This window comes from Clinocottus analis, unplaced genomic scaffold (assembly GCF_023055335.1).
Source record: "Clinocottus analis isolate CAN_PGR_092001 unplaced genomic scaffold, fCliAna1.0.p SCAF_30, whole genome shotgun sequence".
Lineage (NCBI taxonomy): Eukaryota > Metazoa > Chordata > Actinopteri > Perciformes > Cottidae > Clinocottus > Clinocottus analis.
The window spans coordinates 734,290-758,215 of NW_027176043.1; the positions used below are offsets into that span (position 1 = coordinate 734,290).

The 23,926-nt window shown below is 41.3% G+C and overlaps 1 protein-coding gene across 2 annotated transcripts in view; it reads right to left on the bottom strand.

The window, feature by feature from the left end:
* The window catches only part of atp10d (ATPase phospholipid transporting 10D), a 32,759-nt gene extending 9,081 nt beyond the window's left edge, over positions 1-23,678 (bottom strand). The window contains exons 1-15 of one of the 2 annotated variants that reach the window (XM_068595490.1): positions 23,624-23,678; positions 19,260-19,615; positions 18,184-18,378; positions 13,633-13,837; positions 11,760-11,845; positions 11,294-11,400; positions 9,703-9,834; positions 9,126-9,238; positions 8,393-8,645; positions 6,961-7,175; positions 6,333-6,524; positions 4,384-5,065; positions 4,168-4,274; positions 980-1,106; positions 693-877 (exon numbers count right to left, since the gene is read on the bottom strand). In XM_068595490.1, the coding sequence (XP_068451591.1) occupies positions 693-877; positions 980-1,106; positions 4,168-4,274; positions 4,384-5,065; positions 6,333-6,524; positions 6,961-7,175; positions 8,393-8,645; positions 9,126-9,238; positions 9,703-9,834; positions 11,294-11,400; positions 11,760-11,845; positions 13,633-13,837; positions 18,184-18,378; positions 19,260-19,546 (2,886 nt within the window). In that variant the 5' untranslated portion in view covers positions 19,547-19,615; positions 23,624-23,678. Of the gene's footprint in view, positions 1-692; positions 878-979; positions 1,107-4,167; positions 4,275-4,383; positions 5,066-6,332; positions 6,525-6,960; positions 7,176-8,392; positions 8,646-9,125; positions 9,239-9,702; positions 9,835-11,293; positions 11,401-11,759; positions 11,846-13,632; positions 13,838-18,183; positions 18,379-19,259; positions 19,616-23,099; positions 23,160-23,623 lie in introns of those variants that run through there. The other variant, XM_068595491.1, reaches the window with a different exon arrangement.
* Between the last annotated feature and the right edge of the window lie 248 nt (positions 23,679-23,926).

Sequence of the window (23,926 nt, forward strand, 5' to 3'; positions counted from 1 at the left end):
TCTCCTCATTGGGAACACTCAGACTCTTAAACAACATGTCGATTTGTCAATGGGCCTGAAAGACTTTTGGCTTCACATATTAAGCATCCAGATATTGAGGACCTGTTTCATTCTTCCCAAGACAATACAGAATTCCAAAAATTATCCAAAAGATACGCATGCTATGTCTTGGAAATATCTTGATTACGGCACAATTTATAAGATGCATTGTTTTGTTAATATGGAAAATGTGTTATGACAACAATGTTGAAGGTATACATTAAATGGGCCCAAGATAACATGACTTAAGGGATGTTTGAAACTTAGGGCATTGTAATTTGGAGAAAAAACAGATACTCAAAACACCTGAAATTCTCTAACAGTCATCAAGCAAATAACTAAACCATGATGACATAGGTTTGAGAATTCTCAGCTGCTCTACATTTTGTCCAGAGCAATTACCTTAACATTACCATTAAACATTACATTTAAAATGAAATGTAATGTTTGCAGTAGTCATACAATGCAGGGGAACAAAATGGAAATTAAATTTGTCAAAGACGTCTAGTGTCTAGTAGAATATGGACAGCAGATGACAATAAATGCGCATCTGGATCAACTAGCTCAGAGGTGCAATGACCGAACAGCCAGAGATAAACACGTCAACTCTTTAGAACATTCCATATAACATGGCTACTCGCTCAGCCGCTGACCTTGCTTCCACAGTTGGCTGTCAGCAGTTGGTCGTTGGGACAAAGGAGTTTGCAGGCGTAGGCGATGTTGATGGCTGTTTCTTTTTTGTCTCCAGTGAGTATCCAGACTTTGATCCCAGCCCTCTGAAGAGCTTCAATAGTGTCTGGGACCTCCTCCTGCAGTCGGTCCACGATCCCCGTGGTGCCTGTACAAACGCACAGATAGAGGCAAAGTACTTAAGGTGCTGCTGCTCCAAGCTCTGATAGGCCAGTGGTCATGTGTCGGCTGCACTGAGCGGCTCTCCTACCCAGCAGGGTGAGGTTGGTCTCCAGTCTCTGAGCTGCCTCCAGCAGCAGCTCCTCTCTGTTCTCTATGCTCCTCTCTGCCAGCAGCTGTCCTTTCAACCAAACCTCATACTCCTCTTCTTCCAGGACCTGCTCCAGACACACACACACAGACAACATTAAAATAAGCCCCCTTTGCATCTCTCTGCAGACAGAATCGAGTCATTTGATAACACATTGCTTTCATTCTGAAAAATACTTGAAGGACAGTGTTGTAAAAAATGCAGTGACTTGTGCAGCTCCATAATATGTTAATGAAGTACCGGCTTTTAATTATGGATTGAATATTTGACCTTATATTCAGAAAGATCTAGGTCAAGACATGTTCAGGTTAAAAGAGATGGAAGAATTGGCGTTAGTTTTGTAGCCTATAGAAAACTTTTATCAAGCACAAATCAACTAAATGGAAATGGCAGCGACGACATTGTTACAGCAGGTTTCACAAAAATAAATCATCTTTTACGACCTTATGAGTTACGGGCGTCTTTTTGCCAGTGTAAGTGAACGGGAAAATGTCTTTTGGGACACAGCAATTGAAATTGCACCATTTGGCCACTATGTCAAACTCGGGTGCTGTTCCTGGGGGCTTGGAGCCAACACTAACACCCCGCTGCTGGAGGACCAGTCCATAGTGCACAGCCTGCTGGGAGGCACAGAAGAACCAGGACCAGGACTGCGCAGCACACTGTCAGAACCTGCTGCAGTAAATGGAACCTGGTGCTCGGACACATTACTGCTTTTGTCCCCAAGGACCGCTAACATAAACATTCAATGAAAGTTCCTTAATATAACTTTGAGATAATACAATTAACCTTAAACCAGAAATTGAGTTATGACTTAATTACATTACTAGAAAATTTATCTGAAGCAAATGACATAATGCATTGAAATGAAAACATTTCACACAGAACTGAAAAAGCAACCTTTAGAGTTACAAGATTCCTCAAGTGGAAGGTTGCCTGCCTAACAGGCCATAAACACATGGACATAAACACATGGATATAAACACAAACAAATTAACACAAACTTTTGCCAAGACAAATAAACTCACCAGATGTCTACACAAGACAGATCTTTCCTAGCATGACTAGCCAAAGCTCTCCAGGTAGCGCGCTAATAGCTGCACAGTTGGTACAGATGAAACTCACGGACAGCCTTCTGTCTGGAGAAGACGCTTAACAGTGGAGACCATCCAGAGATTAAGAGGCGTTTGAGTTTAATATTTTGGTTTTTGAACTGAGATACATCTTTATGCAAGCGAGCGACTGTCGGACATTTTTTGTTGGACTGTGTAAAAGAAATCTGAGCTGAGGTAAAGTGTGACTGAGTATTTGATTTGTATGTTAATATGTTTGTAAACCTGGCACAATACAGGACATATCTCTAAGAAACCACGACAATATCTACGTATTTATGTTGTGACACAGTAAATTCATTCATGAAAACAAATTATGTAGACTTTTAAATATTCATACTATCCATATTACCTAGTCACAGATTTTCCAACTGGAAAAAATTCTTTCTATGAGTTTTGTAGTCTGGGACAATTGGAAGAGGCTGTATCCACAGAACACATCGGTACAGACAACACTGTGTCAACTAATTATGCATTATTCACAAATGATGAAGCGGGCATCAGCGCAGAGCTGCACACACTGATGTACTCTAGAAATGCCTTAATATAATGGTTGTTTAGAGGCTGCACCCCTCCCTCAGCTTTACACTTGAAAGACAGATTTGGTGTAAAAGAAAGTCTAATAAATGGGCTTTTTGGAGAATCTGGTAATTGGTAATTGAATTGTATTTGCATAGTTCAATTCTTGTCTTCTGACTACACAACGGCTTCACACCAGAAGAATTAAAGGAATGTTCAACAAGGTTCAGTTTCAGAAAATGTCCTCATGCAAAGGTCCAGTACTTCACAAAAATGTACAACTTGCGATATGAGTTACTCCCCGGTGTATTGAAGTAGCCAGCAGTTCTTTCAACATCTGTATGAAGTCAACAACTCACTGTCAAATCAAATAAACAAATAAATAATATCTCAACAATATGTATTATCAGTTTTTGAATTGAACTAGATACATTATAAATACAAAATAAATATTCTTCTTTAATTTCAAATAAGGGCTGGATTTAACAATGGAAAAAAAAACATTACTGAAAGGTTTTGAAAAAAAAGAATCCTAAAATAAAGTACTAATTTTACAAAAATAGTTTTAACTTAATTCTCTTTGCCTTGTAGCTTTAACTTTAATGAATTTAGAGTCGAGTGATGTCAACCAAAAAAGCCACAACATTATATTATTCTCGTATACAATGTGTGTGAAGGACTATATCTGTTATTAAACCACTTGTTTCAGCTCTATAGTCTCCGTTGACATTACTGTTGGACAGTAGAAGAATGTGTTAGATTTCTGATCATATTGGCTCTTAGATTCTGTTCCTTCGTTTTGAATGTGAGTTGATACTTTTGTTTAAAAGAGTTGTGATTTGTCTCATAGCAAAGCTTCACATTCACCTTTTAGAAATCGTCTGAACACATGAGACACATGAGTTTTGAACCACCTTCAAGTTAAAGACTGTGGTTAAAGACTCTGGTTAAAAGACTCTGGCTAAAAGACTCTGGCTAAAAGACTCTGGCTAAAAGACTCTGGCTAAAAGACTCTGGCTAAAAGACTCTGGCTAAAAGACTCTGGTTAAAATACTCTGGTTAAAAGACTCTGGGCTCGATGTCCATGTTTCTCTTTTTTGAGCACGTCATGTGAAGTAACTTCTCTCACTCGCAGACTTTACCAACTGCTCCACCTCTTGTCCAGTCTCTCCCGTCTCTCAGTCAAGCCTCGACGCTAATACGCATATTTGATTGGCCGAGTAGCATCATGTGATGTGATTTACATGCATGTGATTGGTCGGTGTGTTTACTGGACCGCTGAACGAGTGCCGTATAGCTGGAAAGATCCAGATAAAACGGCGCCTGGGTCTGGATCCGGACATCAGTCCGCCTGTTAGTGACCTGTGCTTTGCACACACTCATTCACCCATTCCATACACTGCTTCCATGCAAGGTGCCTCCTGCCCATCAGGATGTAATTCTAACTCATAATCACTACGTCAGAGCCAGGGAGCTGCTCAGCGTCTGAAGCGTTACCTTTTTAGCGATGCAGAGTGTGCGGAGTCCTTCTCTGGCATAGCTGTCTAAATGATTTTGGGTTTTTTCTCTGATTTGACTGTAGATCTCCTGAGCCTGCTCGGAATCTGAACAAAACAGAATGACAGTTATACAGACAAACACGGCAATTCATATTAATATTATTATGTTTCAAACACAACATTTATGTCTCTGAAGTAGCCTTCTACTACTTACCTTTAGTCGTCTCAGTCAGGTCCATGATGACAGAGTCCGCTCCCTTGGTATAAACCACCACCTGTCCTGTGAGTGGGTGGCGGACCACTACTGACATCTTTTTCCTGTTGGAGTCAAAGGGAAGGATGTGGAGCAGCTGGACAGCCAGTGACCCGATTCCTGGCAGATCCACCAGCAGGCTCTCTGCAGAGCGTCCCCTCAGGGTGCAGCGGTACGCATGTGCGGCGTGAACCAGAGCCGCCTCGTCTGGACTCTCCGCCTCATACAGCAGTTCATCATCAGTGTCACTCTCACAAACCACTTCTCTGGTCATGTCCTCAACATCCTGCCTGGCCTCCTCAGCTTTTGTTTTCGTACCCATGATATCATCTTCTGTCTCTCTGTCCTCGGTCTGCCCAGCATCTCCTTCCACTCTGGAGGACAAGCCCACTTTGCTCCTCAGGTTGGAGGCTCCCTGGTTGCATTCTAGGTCTGGCTCTGACCCGTCTGTGATGCTGTTAGTGGGTGTGGTGAAGGAGCTGGTCTTCCCCCGGGAAAACAGCCTGCTGGTGAAGCTGCGAGGGCTGCCTTTGTTCTGGGGAGGAGACAGACTGGAAAGCGCTGACAAAGGAGAGAAGCTGAGGCGCTGGAACCTGAGCTTGATTTCCTCCAGGGACTTGAGAGGAGTGTGTGTCTCAGGCACCTGCAGTGAAGAGAAATACAAAGAGAACATGGGATCAGCTTCTGCAAGGAAATGTGGATTGAAAGCTCAAACGCTTGAGTTTCGTAAAGAACCGTTTAGCAATAAGCTGTTAGCAACATTTGCTGGGGTTTGCACAACAAGCTGTTTTTTGGTTGAGTCCGACACACTCTGGCCAGAGCAAATGAACAGCCGGAGCCTGAAGACCTGCCTGCGTGTTCCAGGTCAGTTACAACAGCAATGAAGAGAGAGAGTGGTGTATAAGACGAGGACTGTGTATTTTATTGCTCCACCATTGTAAGGAACGTGAATGGACATGCAGTTTTATAGCCTGGTAACAACATGTTGTATTTTGGGAAAGTATTTGTGCAGAGTAATAAGTTGACACTGTTCTGCAGAGACAATGAGACAGAGACACTGTGACAGAGACACTGTGACAGAGACACGGTGACAGAGACACTGTGACAGAGACACTGTGACAGAGACACGGTGACAGAGACACGGTGACAGAGACACTGTGACAGAGACACTGTGACAGAGACACGGTGACAGAGACACGGTGACAGAGACACGGTGACAGAGACACTGTGACAGAGACACGGTGACAGAGACACGGTGACAGAGACACGGTGACAGAGACACTGTGACAGAGACACTGTGACAGAGACACGGTGACAGAGACACGGTGACAGAGACACGGTGACAGAGACACGGTGACAGAGACACGGTGACAGAGACACGGTGACAGAGACACTGTGACAGAGACACTGTGACAGAGACACTGTGACAGAGACACGGTGACAGAGACACTGTGACAGAGACACGGTGACAGAGCGCTGGAGAGGGAGCACGACGCAGGGAACGTGTTGGACCGGCAGAAGTCTTGCAGCAGCGTCATATCTCTCGTCATATCCATGCCATGTGTAACGTCTTTACTGGAAACGTTACAATGCTGCGCAACATGAATATAAAATGTTTCTGCCTACCGTCTTCCGTTGCAGTAGAGCACACATGCAAACAGCCTAAAAGAGCGCTGAACAATAAATAAACATTAAGAAACATTGATGCTGGTCTGTGTCGTCATCGTGATCCGGGAAACTCAAGTCGGGAAAGGAGAAGCGCTACAGCGGTCTTTACTATAAGTATTATAATAATTATAATACTCAGCGGGCCGGATTGAAACACCCACGGGCCGTAGTTTGCCCACCCATAAGATAACGCATGCATATATGCATGTATACACACACATACACATACATACTCTACTTACCACATGTCGAGGCTGGCTGGCCGAGGACACCACCACGCTGTTGCACATGGCCAGAGCCAGGAAGAAGTCAGTGATGGAGGTGAGCTCCAGGCTGGACGGAGACCCAGAGGAGCCGTCACTCAGAGCCAGCGCGGGAGAGCAGAACCAATTCAACTTCCTCACCAACTCAGGGTCCGGTACCACCTCCTTCATCTGAACACACATCCATCATCATCATCATCATCATCATCATCATCATCACACTTACACACACACTTTCATGACATTTTGTGAGTTTATTTGACTAAATTAAGCTAATATAGCTGGGTAACGGAGCAAACAAAAGCACCAAAATCACCAGCTAAAGAGAAAATAACCATCCGTATGTTTTGTCTGCTGATGACACATTCCTATAGTGCACTTTTATATTTTGCATGGGGACAAATGTAAACAGGAGTAACAAAAACATTGGTGTATTACCTGGGTAGAGAAATAATAATACGTAAATAAATCAATACACTGATACATTTGACCACAGTGTGGAAATCAGCTGCACAAGTTGCAACAGATTCACAATTGTGGATGTTAACCAAATAATGTGTCTATGGTGTCTTGAGTGTGCGTGTGTGTGATCGTGTGAGAGTCTGACCACGCGACTGCAGAAGGCACTGGTCCTGGGCTGGATGTGATCGGACAGTTGTTCCTCCTCCTCGTCCTCAACAGTTAGTGTGTGTGCAGACGCAGAGCTGTGTTTGCGGCTGAGAGAGCGACAGCTCAGAGATTTACCACTGCAGCCCGACTTCAGAGTCACAGAGCGACCAGCCGCCTCCATCTTCTCCGTCTCATACACCTCCAGCCTCCGAGCTGACGCACAACAACACAAACAGAGATCATTTACATCACTTACAGGGCAACACGATCGTATTGTCCTAACACGCTGCAAGTACCAGAACAACACACTTTGATGTTGATTTACTTGATAATTTGCTCAACAGAAGAAGAAAAAAGACAATTGATTAATAGAATTGACCTGGGAGTGTTTAATGGTGTGAAAAAAAGCAGCTCATGAGTGCTTGAATCTGCTAAAAAATCACTAGTAGTTCTTTGTAAATGTCAGAAATCAAAGTTCTTTACATCTTCTGTGGCCATGAATGTAAACATTAAAATGCTGAATGTATTATTCCTCATGGCCAATTATATTTGTACAGTTAGTACTGTTGTACTGACTGAGGCATCATTTCTCTCAGTTATTAATACTTTCGACTAACTAAAGTAAAAGCTGAGATCTGTTAACATAGTGGCATCACAAATGGTAAACTGTACTTGTAAAACACTTATCTAGTCTTCCGACCACTCAAAGTGCTTTGTCATCTCCATGTCATCATTCACCTGCTGATGGGAGGAGCTACCATGCAAGGTTCCACCTGCCCATCAGGACATTTATACAACATTCACACAATGTAGGCACAGCTACAAGTGTCATGCCCAAGGACACATCCGCTTGTACTAGATAGATATGTACTTTAGGACGAGCGAGCGGAGCCGGGGATCAAACCGCCGATTGAAGGACGACATCGCTCTACAAGCCCTAAATAACAACAAAGTCAGACAGGTTCACGAAAACGAGCAGTCAGATAAGTTATATATCCACACTATCCAAGCCATGTTTTGATCTAAAAACTGTTATGGATTTATGCAAATTAACTATATTAATAAATATTGCCTTTGTTCTCTCTGTCAAACAAGTTTGACTAACCTGGGTGGTTGTTAACCAAATAGTCTAATCACCTAACTGCTCGTGTTTTTAGACCCGTTTGATCTATTTTTTTTAAAGACTCTAAAAAGGAATAGCACCACACACATAATTGTGCACAACCATGACCCAGGCAGCTGTATATCTAATAAAAAACACAAAAAAATGCCCTTCATAATGCCTGTGAGTTAGGAACACAACCACTTTTAATTTGTTTGTACTAAAACAACTTGCATTGTTCTTACTGGATATCTACTGTTATTCCCCACTACTGTGGATAAAAAAGTCTCCAAAAGAGGTAAATAAAAGTCATATCATCAGTTCTTACCATTTTCCTCGTGAGGGTATTCAACCCCGTAGATACTGCAGCGGCGGAACACCATCTTGTTCTCTGTCAGAGTTCCTGTCTTATCGGAGAAAAGGTACTGGATCTGGCCCAGGTCCTCAGTGATGTTGAGGGCCCGACACTGAATCCTGGAATCCAGCTGCTCGTTGTACAGGGCTATGTCATTGTGGATGAAGTAGATCTGGCCCAGTTTCACAATCTCAATGGACACGTACAGAGAAATGGGGATCATCACCTAATGAACAGAAATGGATTATGCATGATGCATTTATGGATATCCAGTTTCAAGTCACCAACACTGTGTTCACAGATCTGTTCTGACAATTGTTCTGTTTAATTCACAATCACTGCGATGGAGGATAAAAGGGTTTTCATGGTCATAACCTTTTTTAATGACTTTTGCCTCATCAGTTCTGTCTTCTGTTCATTATTGGTTGGCAGGTTGTTTTTTAAGCACATCAATGCTATCACTTTTCCCCAAAACTACACACATTTCATTCATTAGTTGGATTATTTATGAGCTGTCATATATCAAATCTCCTGAATTTAATAGATGTATGAACCTACATCTATATATTTCATTGAAGTCATCCCCAAAATCTATTTTCAAATGTCTTTGGTTAACCTGAAAAGAAAATGTGTTGGCTCTATTGATACAGCTAATAAGAGACTTTAATAAGCGTGCTACAATGAGACTGAAATGTTCACTGTATACCTGCAGCACAATGATCATTGTCCAGAAGACATAGAATCCAGCCAGGGCAGGAGACGTCTCCTTATCAACCTGAAAGATAGGGTCTTTGAGGTTCTTCAGCCAGAGGCCATGACCTGCAACACACCAAGACACCAGGGCGACTCCTCAGTCTGAGCAACTCTGGATGTGGAAGTTTCCCCGCCAATTATAACCAAATGGCCTGTTCACACACAGGACACGTCCATGGTGCTCTTCAGGGATAGTTTCAACATCTGGTCCATTTCCTTCGTGTCCAATAATGGACCCCCGTACTTGTATAGCGCTTTTCTAGTCTTCCGACCACTCAGAGCGCTTTAACGCGACATGACATCATTTACTTATTCACACACTGATGAGAGGAGCTACCATGCAAGATGCCGCATCAGGATTATCAACCATTCATATTCCGTGGGCTGATCCTCTGATTGAATTACGAATTTGTGATTGTTATTGGCTCTCAAGTGGTCTCCATGTGATTGTACACGGTCAGCTACACCCTGCAATAATACTGCTGCTATTCCTCGCCGACATGTGAAGCGAGAGCATAGTTGCTACTCACCTATTGCAGCAGTCAGACACATGATAATGAGCAGAAGCACACACCACAGGATGTCCGTGTTCAGATGTTTCTCCAGCTGACTGCGCTTATACCTCGGCCCACTGTTGTTCATCATGGCCTTAGTCTCATGACCTAAGTCACACAGAAAGTAGAACACAGCATTCATGCTCAGTTATATAGACCATTATACAGGAGGTACTTCAGCAAAACTGAACATGTATCAGGAGTTTACATAGATGGGATCAGAACGAAAGGTGAGAACCCTGTTAAGTTTGTATCAGTTCATAAGTTTAGGGCCAACAGCCACTATAGGAGTGAATCCACAGGCAACACATTTAGTAGAATTAACTCATTGCTCTAAAAGAATGTGAAAGTAGTGTAATGAAATCATTACAGACGAAACTACGGTTGTAGTTTGGGGTACAAGAGAAGGATCCAAATGCATACAAAAGCAGGCTGACTGGTGCAGTTAAATTATTCAATAAAGAAGAGGCTTAAGAGTCTAAGATGTCTGCAAGTAACAAGCTCACAATAGCCCACAAAGATGAAGAACAATGAAGACTAGCAGACAAAAGGTGAGGAGCACAGAGACTATGTAATGAAAGGAGGGGGATAGCGAGGGACTGGTGACACCCATGAAATCACACAGAAAGACGGAGGAAATTTCCATATTAAAACAGGAACAAACTAGAATAAAAAACACCAGAACCATGACAGCCCCAAGCCCAGGAGGGAAATATCTGCTAGCGCTAAGAGGTTACTATTGTTACCTGCTGCTAGTGACACTGCATCGAATAGTAGTACCCTTTGTTCTGTTTGTACCGATTGCTTCGCTGTACAAAATGTACATTACAAACATCCATAACCATGGAAAAATACAAGTCTCTTTGTTCTAAACATGATATTGTCTCATCCTTTTTTTTCAACATGCTATATTTGTTTCCCCGTATGAGTTGGATGTGAAGGTATGAAGATATTAGTGTGTTTCCATTCACTGCACAGTATTTGTATAGCTTTGTTCATCAGCAAGTTAAATGGACAACTAATGATGTTACAAGTTTATAAAAAGTTTAATGATTAAAAGCAGAATCTTTTGATGATATTCTATAATATAATAATCATTTCACCAGCTTGATCTAAAATGTCTTAGAACTCAGATGTTACAGCTTTTCTAGTGAGTTGAGGGTTCAACCTGCTCTTTACAAGCTTGATCACTGCTTATACATTTTAATAGCTACTGCACATGTTAAGATCACATGAGAATCAAACATTTGCTGCACTCAGGTCTTCTACAAATGAGTTGTCATTTTACTCTAATGCTGGAATCCATCGTCACTGAAGTTACACAGAGCTACGCACAGAAGGGTAACTCTATGTTGCAAAGTCTTGCAGAGGAGCAGACAAATACACGTCCAAAATCTAAAAGAGTGTTGGTCTGCCTATCGAGCACGTTGATTAAACTCCTGATAGGAGACGGGTTAAAACATTGAATTAAATGCAGCAAGCTATAGCAATCCAGCAGTTTGCTATACATGCGAGTATTAAAAAAAACAGCAATGCGCACATTCATACACGCCTGCCTTGGTCTTACCGGCGTAGACCACGATGCCCACCACAGTCTCAGTGTTACGGATGGTGCAGCTCCTCAATAGGAGGTTGCTGTTATGGAGGCCGACTCGGACCCCACTAGGGTGCTCCCTATGGAAACACACACACAAACAAAGTTATACCCACTGACAGCTATATTTAGAATGAGGCACATCTTAATTGTCTCACTGTCGTAATGGATAATTGGTGTCCTAAAAGTGTCATTATTTATTTAAATTTGCTTTATATTACTTTAAAATGTGTGACACATCAGTAATGCTTCATGCCAATACATTTATTTATTGTATGTATTTCAGTCTGTTTCATAATATGTCAATGCATGTTTATTTATAGGCTATATAAAGTGTGTTACGCAGGCAAAGATTGATATCTGGAATCAGTGTGACAGTGTCATGCAACTGTGTACTAAACAGAGGTGTTGGATGTCTGCAGAATGAAAAGGAACTCACATGTAACCTCTGAACCTGCTGAGGTCGTTGTTGGGGTTCTCACATTCAATCAGACAGTGGAAGCTCTCAGCGGTGAACTCTCCTCCCTGGAACACACACACACACACACACACACACACACACACACACACACACACACACACACACACACACGGATCAATACACATCAAGCAGATTGTCTTCTTCTTCTTCTTCTTCTTCTTCTTCTTCTCCTCCTCCTCCTCCTCAACTTTTCACTTGCTATCATTTTTACAGAGACTTTTATGGCAGAGCAGATATTGAAATAAAATAAGATCAGGCTGCCATTCGACAGCACACTCTATTCAACAGCTGTTTTCCTAGGAATATGTCAATTAGCTTTTGATTATTTCTTTAGTGCTTTTACAGCACAGCCAACTGTTTTTCCTCAGGAAGCTCAGAGCGTTTCTCAAGTCAAGGATCCTTGTCGAGTCTTACAGAGACGAAGCATGAATCCTTCGTAGCATTCGAAAAGCACACAAACACAAATGACAGAATTCCTCCAAAAGTAGCTGCATCAGAGATGAGCTCCTGAACAAAAAAAATAACAACTAATTGGACCTAAAAGATTTGGACATTTTGTAAGAAAACCTGCAAATATTCTTCAGATTAAAAACCATGAATCATATTGAATTGACAGCAGCCGCGTGTCCTGTTAGCGTGGACAATTATTGGAAGCCTGGTGTTGCCTCCCGAAGAATTCCGTTCAACAACTTCTCTCGTACTCGTAATTTATTTTCTCAATTACAGGTAAAGTCACAAGCGTTGCAATTGCAAAAGCAATGCGTTGAACAACCAACTTTCAGGTAGGCAAAAGAACAACTGCCCCACAAAAGGAAGTGGGGCCTTTTCATACACAGATTATAGTCACAGGTTTGTCTCACAGCGTTCTAACATCTGATTCGCTTCCTGCCAGAAGGAGGAGAATCCCGTGTTCTAATCTTTTCTCACAGAAAGGGATGTGCAACGTGTCAATATGTTGCCTTAATGTCAATCTACTGATAAACAGTATGACTGAAGTTTCCTTGAGAACCAGACATTTCCTGTCAAAACCATCTGCAGCTGCACATTGGTTGCCGACCTGCTAACCAAACCGGAACTTCACTAGACATGAATATGAAAAGCATCTACAGACCCCACAACCATGTTCTTGCTTGTCCTGCTGATTTTGAGGCAGTTTAATCAGAATTTCAATGATGGATTTGTTTCCGAAAAACAATATATACACCAATTAAAAACGTGTATTTTGGGCCAGCTCTGGCTCAAAGGTAGAGCGGGTTTGATCCCGAGCTCCTCCTTCTCTGTTGCTCTCTCCTTAAGGTTTCTTTCATTTTTCTCCCTGTTGAAAGTTTTTTGGGGGTAGTTTTTACGAAACCGATGTAAGTCCCAGGATGTACAGATTGTAAAGTGTATAATTTGTGATTTTGGGCGATACAAAATACGTTTAATTGACTTTAATTGCATGTTGTGTAGAAAAAGCACTATACAAAAAATATGTAGAATCAATAACATTTTTTTTAGAAACGTTCAAAACAAACAATTAATATTCTGTCCTCAAGGCCACCAGACTCCAATAAAACACAGTAATTTGACCTCACTAATTGTAAAACACATCTCATTCAAACTCATCAGAAACGTCTCAGTTAGCCGAGTCTTTCTAATTCCAGCAAATCACCAACTCTGGTTTGGTCAAAATAAACTGTTTCAGGATGACTATTATTAGGATGGTTAAAAAGTGTGTTATTTGTTGTAAAATAACATTGGCAACGAGAATTGCATTTGAAGAAACACTTTTTCTAAATGTAGTAAAGTAAAATGAACAATATATAAGGACATCGACATGCAGTATTATTACCTGCAATGGGAGGTCAGAAACCACCTGTCTCTGTTTCAGGTTGGTCTCTCCATCCAGGTTGGCGGTGTCAATGTAACAAATCCCACGAGGGTCAGAGGAATACAGCAACAACATGTCAGCTGGGATGATTTCATTACAGGACAGACGGACAAAGTCTCCAACTCGCACATCCTTCCAGCACTGGTCAATGTAGGCTTTCAGCTTGCTTTGGGAAGACACACATAAGACAGAAGAAAATGTCTCAGGCAAATATTTCATACTGAGAAGAAGAGTACACAGAGACAGAGCGAGACACTGAGACAGAGAAAGAGACAACAGTAATAGCAGCTAGAATAATATCAATAACAATAGGTGCAGTGGATATAACGTATTGATACAAATAACAGCAGTCGCAGGAGGAATAATAAATAAATAAATAGTAACAAGACAGGCAGGCTCAGCAGGTCTTGATCAGGTTTGTCTCCCACTCCTGCTGTATGGTGGGATTGAATGAAACAGAAACACTCAATTTGATACAAGCAGATGTCTGCACTGGCTCTGTGCAGGAAGCTGCGGTCCCTCAGGACCCAGACCTCATACCACAAGAACAGTTTAATATCCAGCTGCAGTCGAGCTCATCAACAAAGACCACAGGTCCCCCACTGACACGGACTCCCACATCTCCAGGACTATTTCATACACCCTTGCACATGTTTTTATTTTCTTATTAAAATACACTTGCCACTTATTTTATATATATATATATATGTATATATATGTGTATATATGTATATATATATATATATATATATATATATATATATATATATATATATATATATATATATATATATAGTTATCCATTTGTTAATTACCCTATTTATTTAATTTTTTTATTTTTATTCAACTATGTGTCACGCTCAAACCATACCTCCTGCCTGCACAGTGTGTGTGTGTGTGTGTGTGTGTGTGTGTGTGTGTGTGTGTGTGTGTGTGTGTGTGTGTGTGTGTGTGTGTGTGTGTGTGTGTGTGTGTTGGGCGTGGCTCTCTGATTACACTCATCACACCTGCTCAAACAACCAAACCGCCTTTAATCCATTAATCATCCTGCAGTTTATCTACCCCGGTTCCTTATCTACTCTTTGCCAGATTGTTGTCCCGACTAACCTGGTAGTGACGGCTCCTGGCTGCTCTGTTGGCAAATTACTTCTAAGATTGAACCTAACTGTTTTTACCTTGCTTCAGATCCTGGGTACACCCCAAGTATCTCAATTGCATTCCTGTTTCCCTCACTTGCGTCCTTTCCTTGCATTTTAGTCCCTCCCACTTGGGATGCAGGTGCAGCCTTGAAATTTCTTAAAGAGGATATCAGCACAGTAGGGCCTAGTATTTTACTGTATATAAATAGCTCCCTATTAAATGGCACATACTTATCTATTTTTAAGAACGCTGTGGTTCAATCTCTTTAAAAAGAAGCCTAAGCTTTTATCCAATTTTAGGCCAATTTCTAAACTTTCATTGTTATCAAAAGGTTTAGAAAAAGTGTTTTAACCCAGCTTTAAGCTTTTATGAACCATAAGATATTGGAGAAATTTCAGTCAGGTTTTAGAGCACTACATAGTATGGAAAATGCCCTCCTCAAGGTAATTAAGAACCTCCTTTAAACAGCAAGGGGAGAGAGCAGTTTTAAATCTTTAAGACCTAAGTGCAGCTTTTGACCGTAGATCCTGCTACTTTAATTGACAGCCTTAACACCTGGGTCGGCATCAAGAACATTTTTTTAGTATACATGCTTCCACTCGCCCAAATCCTATAACGACACAAGGTATCTTTTCACTGCTACGCAGACGACACACAGCTATACCTTCCACTGAGACCTGGTTTCCGAACACCAACGGACACAAAAGGCAAGGCTTTGTGCCAAGCCTTTCAACTGCCGAGTGTAAGTCACTGCCTGTACTGATAATTACCCAATAATTGAAGATACCCTCTATCACATGGTTGTCAATTATTCTCCTCTGTTTCATCTTGAGCACAAAAACACGAAAATACGGATGCTGGAAGTTGCACAAATTAATACAGCGCCTTCATTCGGTAAATATTATTCTACCTGCGTTTCTTACACATATCATACAATACATATACACTTGATGCTCACCCCACACACAATAAACACATTTGAGACTCTGCTTACTTGCGTTTCTCAAACATCAGCGATGAAGACATGGCAAATATATCGCGAGACGACACACCAGGCATCCCAGTAGACCACAGAGAGTAAGCTTTTGTGTTTTGGTTTAGTTTTCTACACTTTTTTAAAACTTAATTTACACTTTTTCACTTTATTTACACATTTTAACTTAAATTTACAATTTCCTTTACTTGATTTACTTAATTTACACTTAAAAAAAATGTGTGTATATGTATGTATATATATATATGTATGTATATATATATATATATATATATATATATATATATATATATATATATATATATATATATATATATAAAATAAACCTGTTTTGCCCATTTTCCCAACTTTGCTTTTCTTCTAACGTGCCACTTTCAGATATTATCAATACATATGCTTATCATTACCTAATACATAGATAGATGAATGGATGGATGGATGGATGGATGGATAGATAGATTAAAGTTGCGAGCAGCTGTGAGCAGACATCGCTACAGTATGTCGGGGGGCGCCGAAGGGTTGCTGTAGCTGTCCGGCCCGCAGGCATCCCCGACGTGCTGTGGAGCAAGGGCCCGCTCACAGCTGCTCGCAGCTTTAGCTGCTGTCCTAGACTGTCTCTCTGACGTCAACTCTCTGACGATGGCACAACACGTTTTACAACTTAATACATCAAAATAGAAAGTCATACCATTCAACTCCCCAAACAATGACATGAGCCTCATTCAGAGTGAACTCAGTCCCCTGTCTGCCTATATAAATCATGTTGCAAGAAACTTGGGAGTAATGTTTGACACTCACAAATTTTGTATTTGTGATTTTGGGCTATATAAAATAAACTGAATTGAATATGTAAAATAAGCTGCACACAACTGAGTCACAACTGTCCTTGGATAACACAAAGGAGAATAGACAATCTCACAACAAGAATATAGGTTAGATGTTGGTTGTTGATGCAACATTTTTACCTACCTGCTGTAAATGTGACACAGAAGCCTGTTGATCGAATGATCCAATTTGAACCTGCGGAAGTCTTCCCAGATATTTTTGACAGCCGTCACGGACAGCACTAGTGCGATAGGAACCAAAGCAATCTCTGGCTGGAAGGCCTCCACCACGGGAACAAAGTTCAGAGCAGCAAGGCAGATGAAGTAAATATTGCCAAAGCGATTGAGCTGCTCAAACAGATTCTTGGGTAGGAAGGAGAAGAGAGAATACTTTGTGGTCCGGACCTTGTTGCTTTCATACAACTTCAGGAGTTGACTCAGTTCCTCATTCTCCATGCAGGAAGGTATTACCGTCCTCGTCATCCCGATGCAATCCAAGCTATACATGAGACCACTGTTCACATGGATTATCCCCCTGCCGTTCTATGTCTTCAATAATAAGCCACACCTACCTGCAACCGTTCTCCAGTTGTAATTTTCTTTCTGTATTCATGCAGTTAATTTTGATTTGGAATCCTTTCCCCTGTCCCTCGAAAGTAAAGACATACCATGACAGGCAAGGTGGGAGTAGGAGGGATGAATGGATAGTTACTACCTTGACCACTCCTCCAAAAGCCACTTCAGCTATAAACAAACTCAAGGTACAAGTTTTACAGCTAATATGGGAGAAAAAAAAGGGTGCGGTTGGTAGTTTCCAGCAAAGTCTTTCAGATTGATTGATATCCCCAGTTGTGAAAAATGTATGGTTTGATAAATCTTCCTGTTGATGCAATAATACTGCACATTCTGAAGTACCAACACACACACCTGTTAGGGTGAGGTTTCCACTACAAAAATGGGTCTGCTAAATGGAAAGTGAGGTTAAGTTGGATGGTGAGCGTAAAAAAACTGGACGTTAACACTCAACACTGTGGTTACCAATTTCCATCTCCCACCTGGTTAGAGTTGCGTTACTGTATCTGTGTTTTGGCATTTCTATCTGAGTTTTCAATACTGCATTTATCTAATTGTGAGTGGACAGAAACCCACTCCAACACACCCCTCAACTTTGTTCTGGCATATTACATTTAATTGAGTGACTCCATCCACATCGAATTGAATCTCATGACTCAGTATAACAGAGGACTGCTACGTTAACTTTAGTCCCTCCAAAATTGATAATCTTGACAATAGTGCTTCATGCTTTTTACCTCTAAAAAGCGACAATCATCATGGAAACACGAAAGGATATGGCGTTCCATTAATTTTCAAGATTCTCTGCAATTAAATGTACATGTTTTAATTAATCAAATTATGCGTGTTGTGGGCATGGTTTTTGTGTGTGCATGCCCAATTGGAACAGACCGATCTGGCTCTTGGAAGTGCCGCTTGATAAACAATTGCCCAGAGGTGAACATTTCTTATCATCTAAAAGGCAGATAGAGGTTCACTCACCCACAGAACACTTGCACCACGTTGTTGTTGACATTCCTGTCAAACAAGTAGCGTCTGTAGTCTTCCAGGGCATCTTTGATGGCAATAACGGTGAGGACCACCAGCAGAGGAATCATGGTAATTTCCTTTTGAAAGGCTTCAACAACAGGCACCCAGTTAAGTAACACCAGGAACAGGAAGTAGAGGTTGGCAGCCCTACAAAAAAAAGGAAGTAAGTTAGTTTAGAAACTACAAAAAAAAAAAAAACGATGCTGTGGATGTACAACCAAGTGCTACCATCATTTCCATTGTTATATACACACATATGTAAACATGTACATACACGCACACACATTTCTGTACACAGGAGTCAAAGTTTTATAGTAGATTTTTGTTTACGTTTTCAGATGTTTACGTTAACCATGTTCAGCTGGTTGTCCCTGGTTTTAGTCATATGTCTATTTCTGTGCAATTATACAATGTGAGCCAAAACATATCTGAGTCGAATGACTTGTATGTGTTCACACTTACTAGTTCATAAAGGCTGATTCTAAGTCTGTAGAGACTAAATGAGCCGTGTGAAGAACACTACATAGCCGTGTAACATTTTATAATAAAAGTGATTTTGCATGTTTTTGGTATGTTGGACCTCCCACCACTGGGGGCGCAAGGCCGACTGCTATGGCTATGGCTGCTATGGGCCAGGTGTTGCTCATTGTGAGAAAAGCAAACAGTTTTTTGACAGTGCTGCAACAAAGAAAGAACATTGTTTATAGTTTATTTTATGATTTGAGTACCAGTAACTAAATTCTGCCGATGAGGTTATTATTTGGGGTTTCTAGTCAGAATAAACACGATGGGACTCAACCACTGGACATTGTCTTGAATTAAACACGTCAGAACAAACACTCAAGTGAGCAGCTAAGTAGCACCTCATGGTTGAATAGGCACGACAGGCTGATTAATCCAAATGACAAAATATGCACACCGTCAGAATGTAGTTTTGAATCAAAAGAATGGTTTCTCTGCTGCAGATTGCTTGTTGATGCACTGATCTTGCTTTTGCGATACAGACCCTGTTCAGGTACAAATCTGACCTGTGGAACTGCTGGAACAGGTTCATGGGGATGAAAGTCAACAAGTTGTACTTGGTAGTGCAGATGGCATTGCCCTTGTAGCTTTTGAAGACTGCAGCGGACTCCTGCTGGGGGGTCCCATGGCGAGCAAACACAGTTCTCCGTCTCCCACGGTCCCTCCCTGGAGAGCCGTGGGTGTCTAGGGAGGTTTTGCTGGGCAAGCCATCGGGGGAAGAGTACCAGCCTCTTCCAGGGCGTTCTGCCAGGAACTGCCGACAACGATGTTGCACCCAGTGGAGCCGCTCCATCTGCAGAGCCTCTCGCTGAGCTGCCCCCCTCTTCTGTGCTCCACACTGGACTCTCACAATGTCCTCATCCTGCAAAGAGAGCATCTCAAAATCATTTCTTTCTCTACTTTGTTCTTATAGGCAAGATTTAAGGATCAGTCAGGTGTATTTAAAAATTAAAATTCCAAGAAAAGACCCCCACCAACAATGTGTTAAAACACCGAACACTCAACAGTTTCTGGCCTTCAAATAACAAAAGTAGTAGTGTTTTCGTAATTACTTTCAGCGGAGGATTAAACCACATGTGGTGTTCTGCTGAGTATTTGGAGCAGCGGGACGGTGATAGAGTCAAAATAAACTACAGTAGGTGGTGCTGGCAATGTCAACCAAAGACTAACCAGGACAGTATTGTTGAGTTTTAATTATTTTCTGTCACGTTTGAATGAAGTATGTTTTATGATGAGCAAACATCGCAATTAAGCCAGCCTATGTTCAGTGACAGAGAAACTTTAATTCAGAAGGTGCATGGCTGTATGTTTGGAGAATATGTGGAAGAACATTTACTTTCATGACATTTTGTGAGTTTATTTGATTAAAAGAAGCGAATAGAGCTGGGGAACGTAGCAAACACACCTCCCAGCTGAAACTACGCAAACACACACACACACACACACACACACACACACACACACTAATATTACATACAGATAAAGCATGTACATGGCATTAGTTCATTTCTTATGTAGCAGAATGGGACAACAAACTACATTTCTGACAATAATTTCACTGAGTAACTTGTGCAAAAGTCTCAAATGTTTCAAGATGCAAGGTGTTTTATTATTCTCTTTGTTTGAAATGAATTTATTATCTTTTCTAAGCAGTTGACAGCACTGTTGCAAACAACATGACCAAAATACAACAGAAAACAAAGCCAGCGACGAAGAAAAGCTACACAGGCTCGGTTAAAAGTCAATAAATCACACAACATACAAATGTACTGTTCATATGTGGTATGACATCAAATTCAGTATGCCGTGTATTCCAACTGCGTATTATGTGGAATTTGTGTACATGTGAGAAATACCCAGATGTACTTTCTGAGTATGAGATGGAAGTTTACTGGACTACTCAACCTCAAGCAAATAAAAGCCTCCTGACTGCAACTATTACAAACTGTATGGGTTGTGCAGACAGACAAACAGCAAAATCGGTAGTGTTCATTTTTCAGTGTAAAATATTTTGAGTTGATCAGTGTTGTTTGGGGTGTTAATTAAGCACTTGCAGTGTTGAAATAGCTCTGGGGGCGGGTTTGTTTCGGTGAGTTATCGCAATGCACACACCCATCCGGTTATTTCGCGGTATTTCTTCTTCAACTGACGGAGACAGTGGAGAAAAGGTGAAGTCGGTGTCCGGAATATTTTTTCATTTCAGAATGAGCATCCAAGAATCGGGGAGTCAAGAGCAAAAGTCTTAAACTAGGTTTAAACATATTTTATTAAGCGTTTTATTTGTCAAGCTGTCCACGCGGCCTGCCAGCACCTGATAACCACATTAAATAATAATTTCGAAACTTATGTTTGGTTTTCTTTGTATGTATGAATTACCTGGGTTGTTTCCCGTCACGCCCAAACCTTCTGGGTAGTTCCTTGTTCACTCAGCTTGACTCCTCCCTCCTTGTGTGCCGCCCTCCTGTGCAAGCCCCGCCCTCATTGTTTCCACCTGCGCCTTGTTCGCCTGTGTATTTAATCTAATGTATTTAGTTTGTCTCTTGATGTCTGTGAGTATTTGCCGGTAGCAAACTTTGGTTTTTGAAACCAACTACCTCGCCTTGAGTCTGCTTGTGGGTCCTGCTCGCCGTGGTCTGGTGAAAATGTCACGTCAAGAGCACCTTCAGAAATATTTTTACTGACGTGTTCAATACTTATTTTATCCGCTGTATATGGTATGCAGTTAAGTTGTGGCCATGGTGCTTGGATTTTATTTTCTGAATAAATGGAGAAAACAAATTCAATGATTTGTTGTAGTTCACTGTTATTTCTTTAGGGTGAAGACATTTAAACTCATCTAAGTACACATCTTGATGTTAAAAATACACTTATGTATCATAAGATAACATTGAGTGTTAGATATTAACACTTTTAGTGAAAGGAAACAACTTAGTGTTAAAAATACACTTTCATGTGTCAAAGGGTTCTACAGCGGGTGATTAAAAATCACCTAGAAGAGCATCCCATCTTATTACATTACATTTAATTTAGCCGACGCTTTTATCCAAAGCTCAATACACCGTAGACACAGCAGCGGGAAGCAATTCTCCTGAGCATTAGTGATATTGGTGACAAGACTAAAAACCCGCTCAGCCGCAACCTGAACCTGATTCCCCCCCCCCCCCCCTCCCCCTCCCTCTTGCGGCCCTCTGGAAAGAAAACAGAGAAGTATCAGCTGATGATACTAGTTTCTTTCCTTTGGCTCGGAGACCCTGAATCCATCCTTCACCTTTCATATGATTGTCACCATTGCAACCTTGTAATGTTGATTTACATTTAAAATAAAGAATTTTTTTTAAAAGAATTTTCATTCAACAGTAGTTGGAGCCAATAATGTTGTGATTGATAGTCATGTTGTAATGGGAAGACTTGAGCTGACAGTTAGGTCAAGCTCAATGCATTGTGATTAATAGTTATGATGCAGAAAATATATATTGCTTGATGATACTTCAGCGTGAACAGTCTGCTGGTAATGAAATATCCTTTATTTAGTAGTATGCAGTACATACTGTTTATGTTGTAAACAATGTTGAACGCACCAAGAGAACAAAAGGAATGCATGTACAACATTTAACTCTTCCAATTGCAATGGGGGGACCATCACCTCATGTCCTGTTGCAAGCTCGTGAGTGCACTATAACACAACACTAACATCACTCTAGAACCGATGAGCTGCTGATAATTCACAATGACCCTTCACATTACAGCAAGCCATTTCATCTGTAGTGAACAGACAATCGTTTCATTTTAAACTCTCCGACAGTCCTTGAACACATCAAGTGTGACCAAAGCTTAAAATAGTTATTTCATCAAAAACAATAAATATTCTACAGGTCTCAATTAAAACTTTACAGATATCTGCAGGCACTGTAAAGGAAAATGAAGGTGTTTAATAAAGAGTCAAGGGCTGTTAGTTGAAATCCCCAGGAAGGAGCAGTTTGGGCACCGATTGTAAAGACACAGGACAAGGAGCAGTAAAGTACATGAATGGGATGATACAACAAAGTGAAAAGAAACACTATGTTGAGTGTTAGTCTTTGTCAATGAAGTCAGAAGTTCCCCTCCTTAAATGCCAACATGGAGCCTCTCACAGAGCTCTGTGACATGCCCGAGCTGCGCAGTGCCAACCATGATTTTCAGCACACGGCTTAGATAATGACACTGAAACGACAGCACATTTAGTTCTTTTTTTCTTTCATGATATCAAAAAGAAAAATAGGATACAGGCCTAAAGCATAGATATATGAATGTTAGTGTTTCATGAACTACATGAAAACATCACGAGCACACGTCTGAAAGGTTGATACCTTCAAGTCACGCCTGCAGCGGTTCCACCGGCTCTGTCGGCCCTCAGCCACCGGCAAAGTGTTCACACAACGCTCCAATATTGGCAATGTTTTACAGAACAGAAGCTGTCTCTCTTGATGTGACATGAGGGCGTGTGACAGTAGATTGGTGGCTGGAGGAGATGAAATGAGGTTATCCAGTATGAACTAACTTGTTCTTGCAATGATGATGATGATATCTGTAATGGTATGGTGTAAGATGACCTCTTCTGACCTTAGGCATAGACACCCGACCCTCTGAAGTGAAAGTTGTTCAAACAGTTGGTTACGTGGTAACCAACTGATGGTCGCCTTTAATGTTCTCCTTTTGCTTATTGTTTACCATGACTGACATAAATGAACACCTCGATTAATGAAAGAGAATGGAGGTGTTTTTCTTTTTGCTTATTGTTTACAATGATTGGCATAAATGAACACCTCCATTCACTCTTCCTGAAAGAGTGCGACTCATGCAGAGTGTTGCCTAAGAAAGGGTTTATTCTTACCCCAAAACCCGCTTCTTTCTCACAGCGACGAGAGAGGAGCAAACTTCTCCTCTGAGCCGCCCAGTCCACAGCAGTAAAGGTGAAAGACAGCACTTACACTGCTGCTAGTTTCCACGCGCTGTCCGAGAGGAAGCAATGAAGCACGTCTGTCTTGTGCCTGCGGTCACAACCCGGTCTGTACACAGAGAGCCAGCCTGCGACACGAAGCAGCGCGTGCAGTACTCGCAGCTATCGACAGGCTGCGAAACGTCCAACAGAACCAGGTCCTGATACCGAATGTTACGTGTAGCACAGTATCACGTC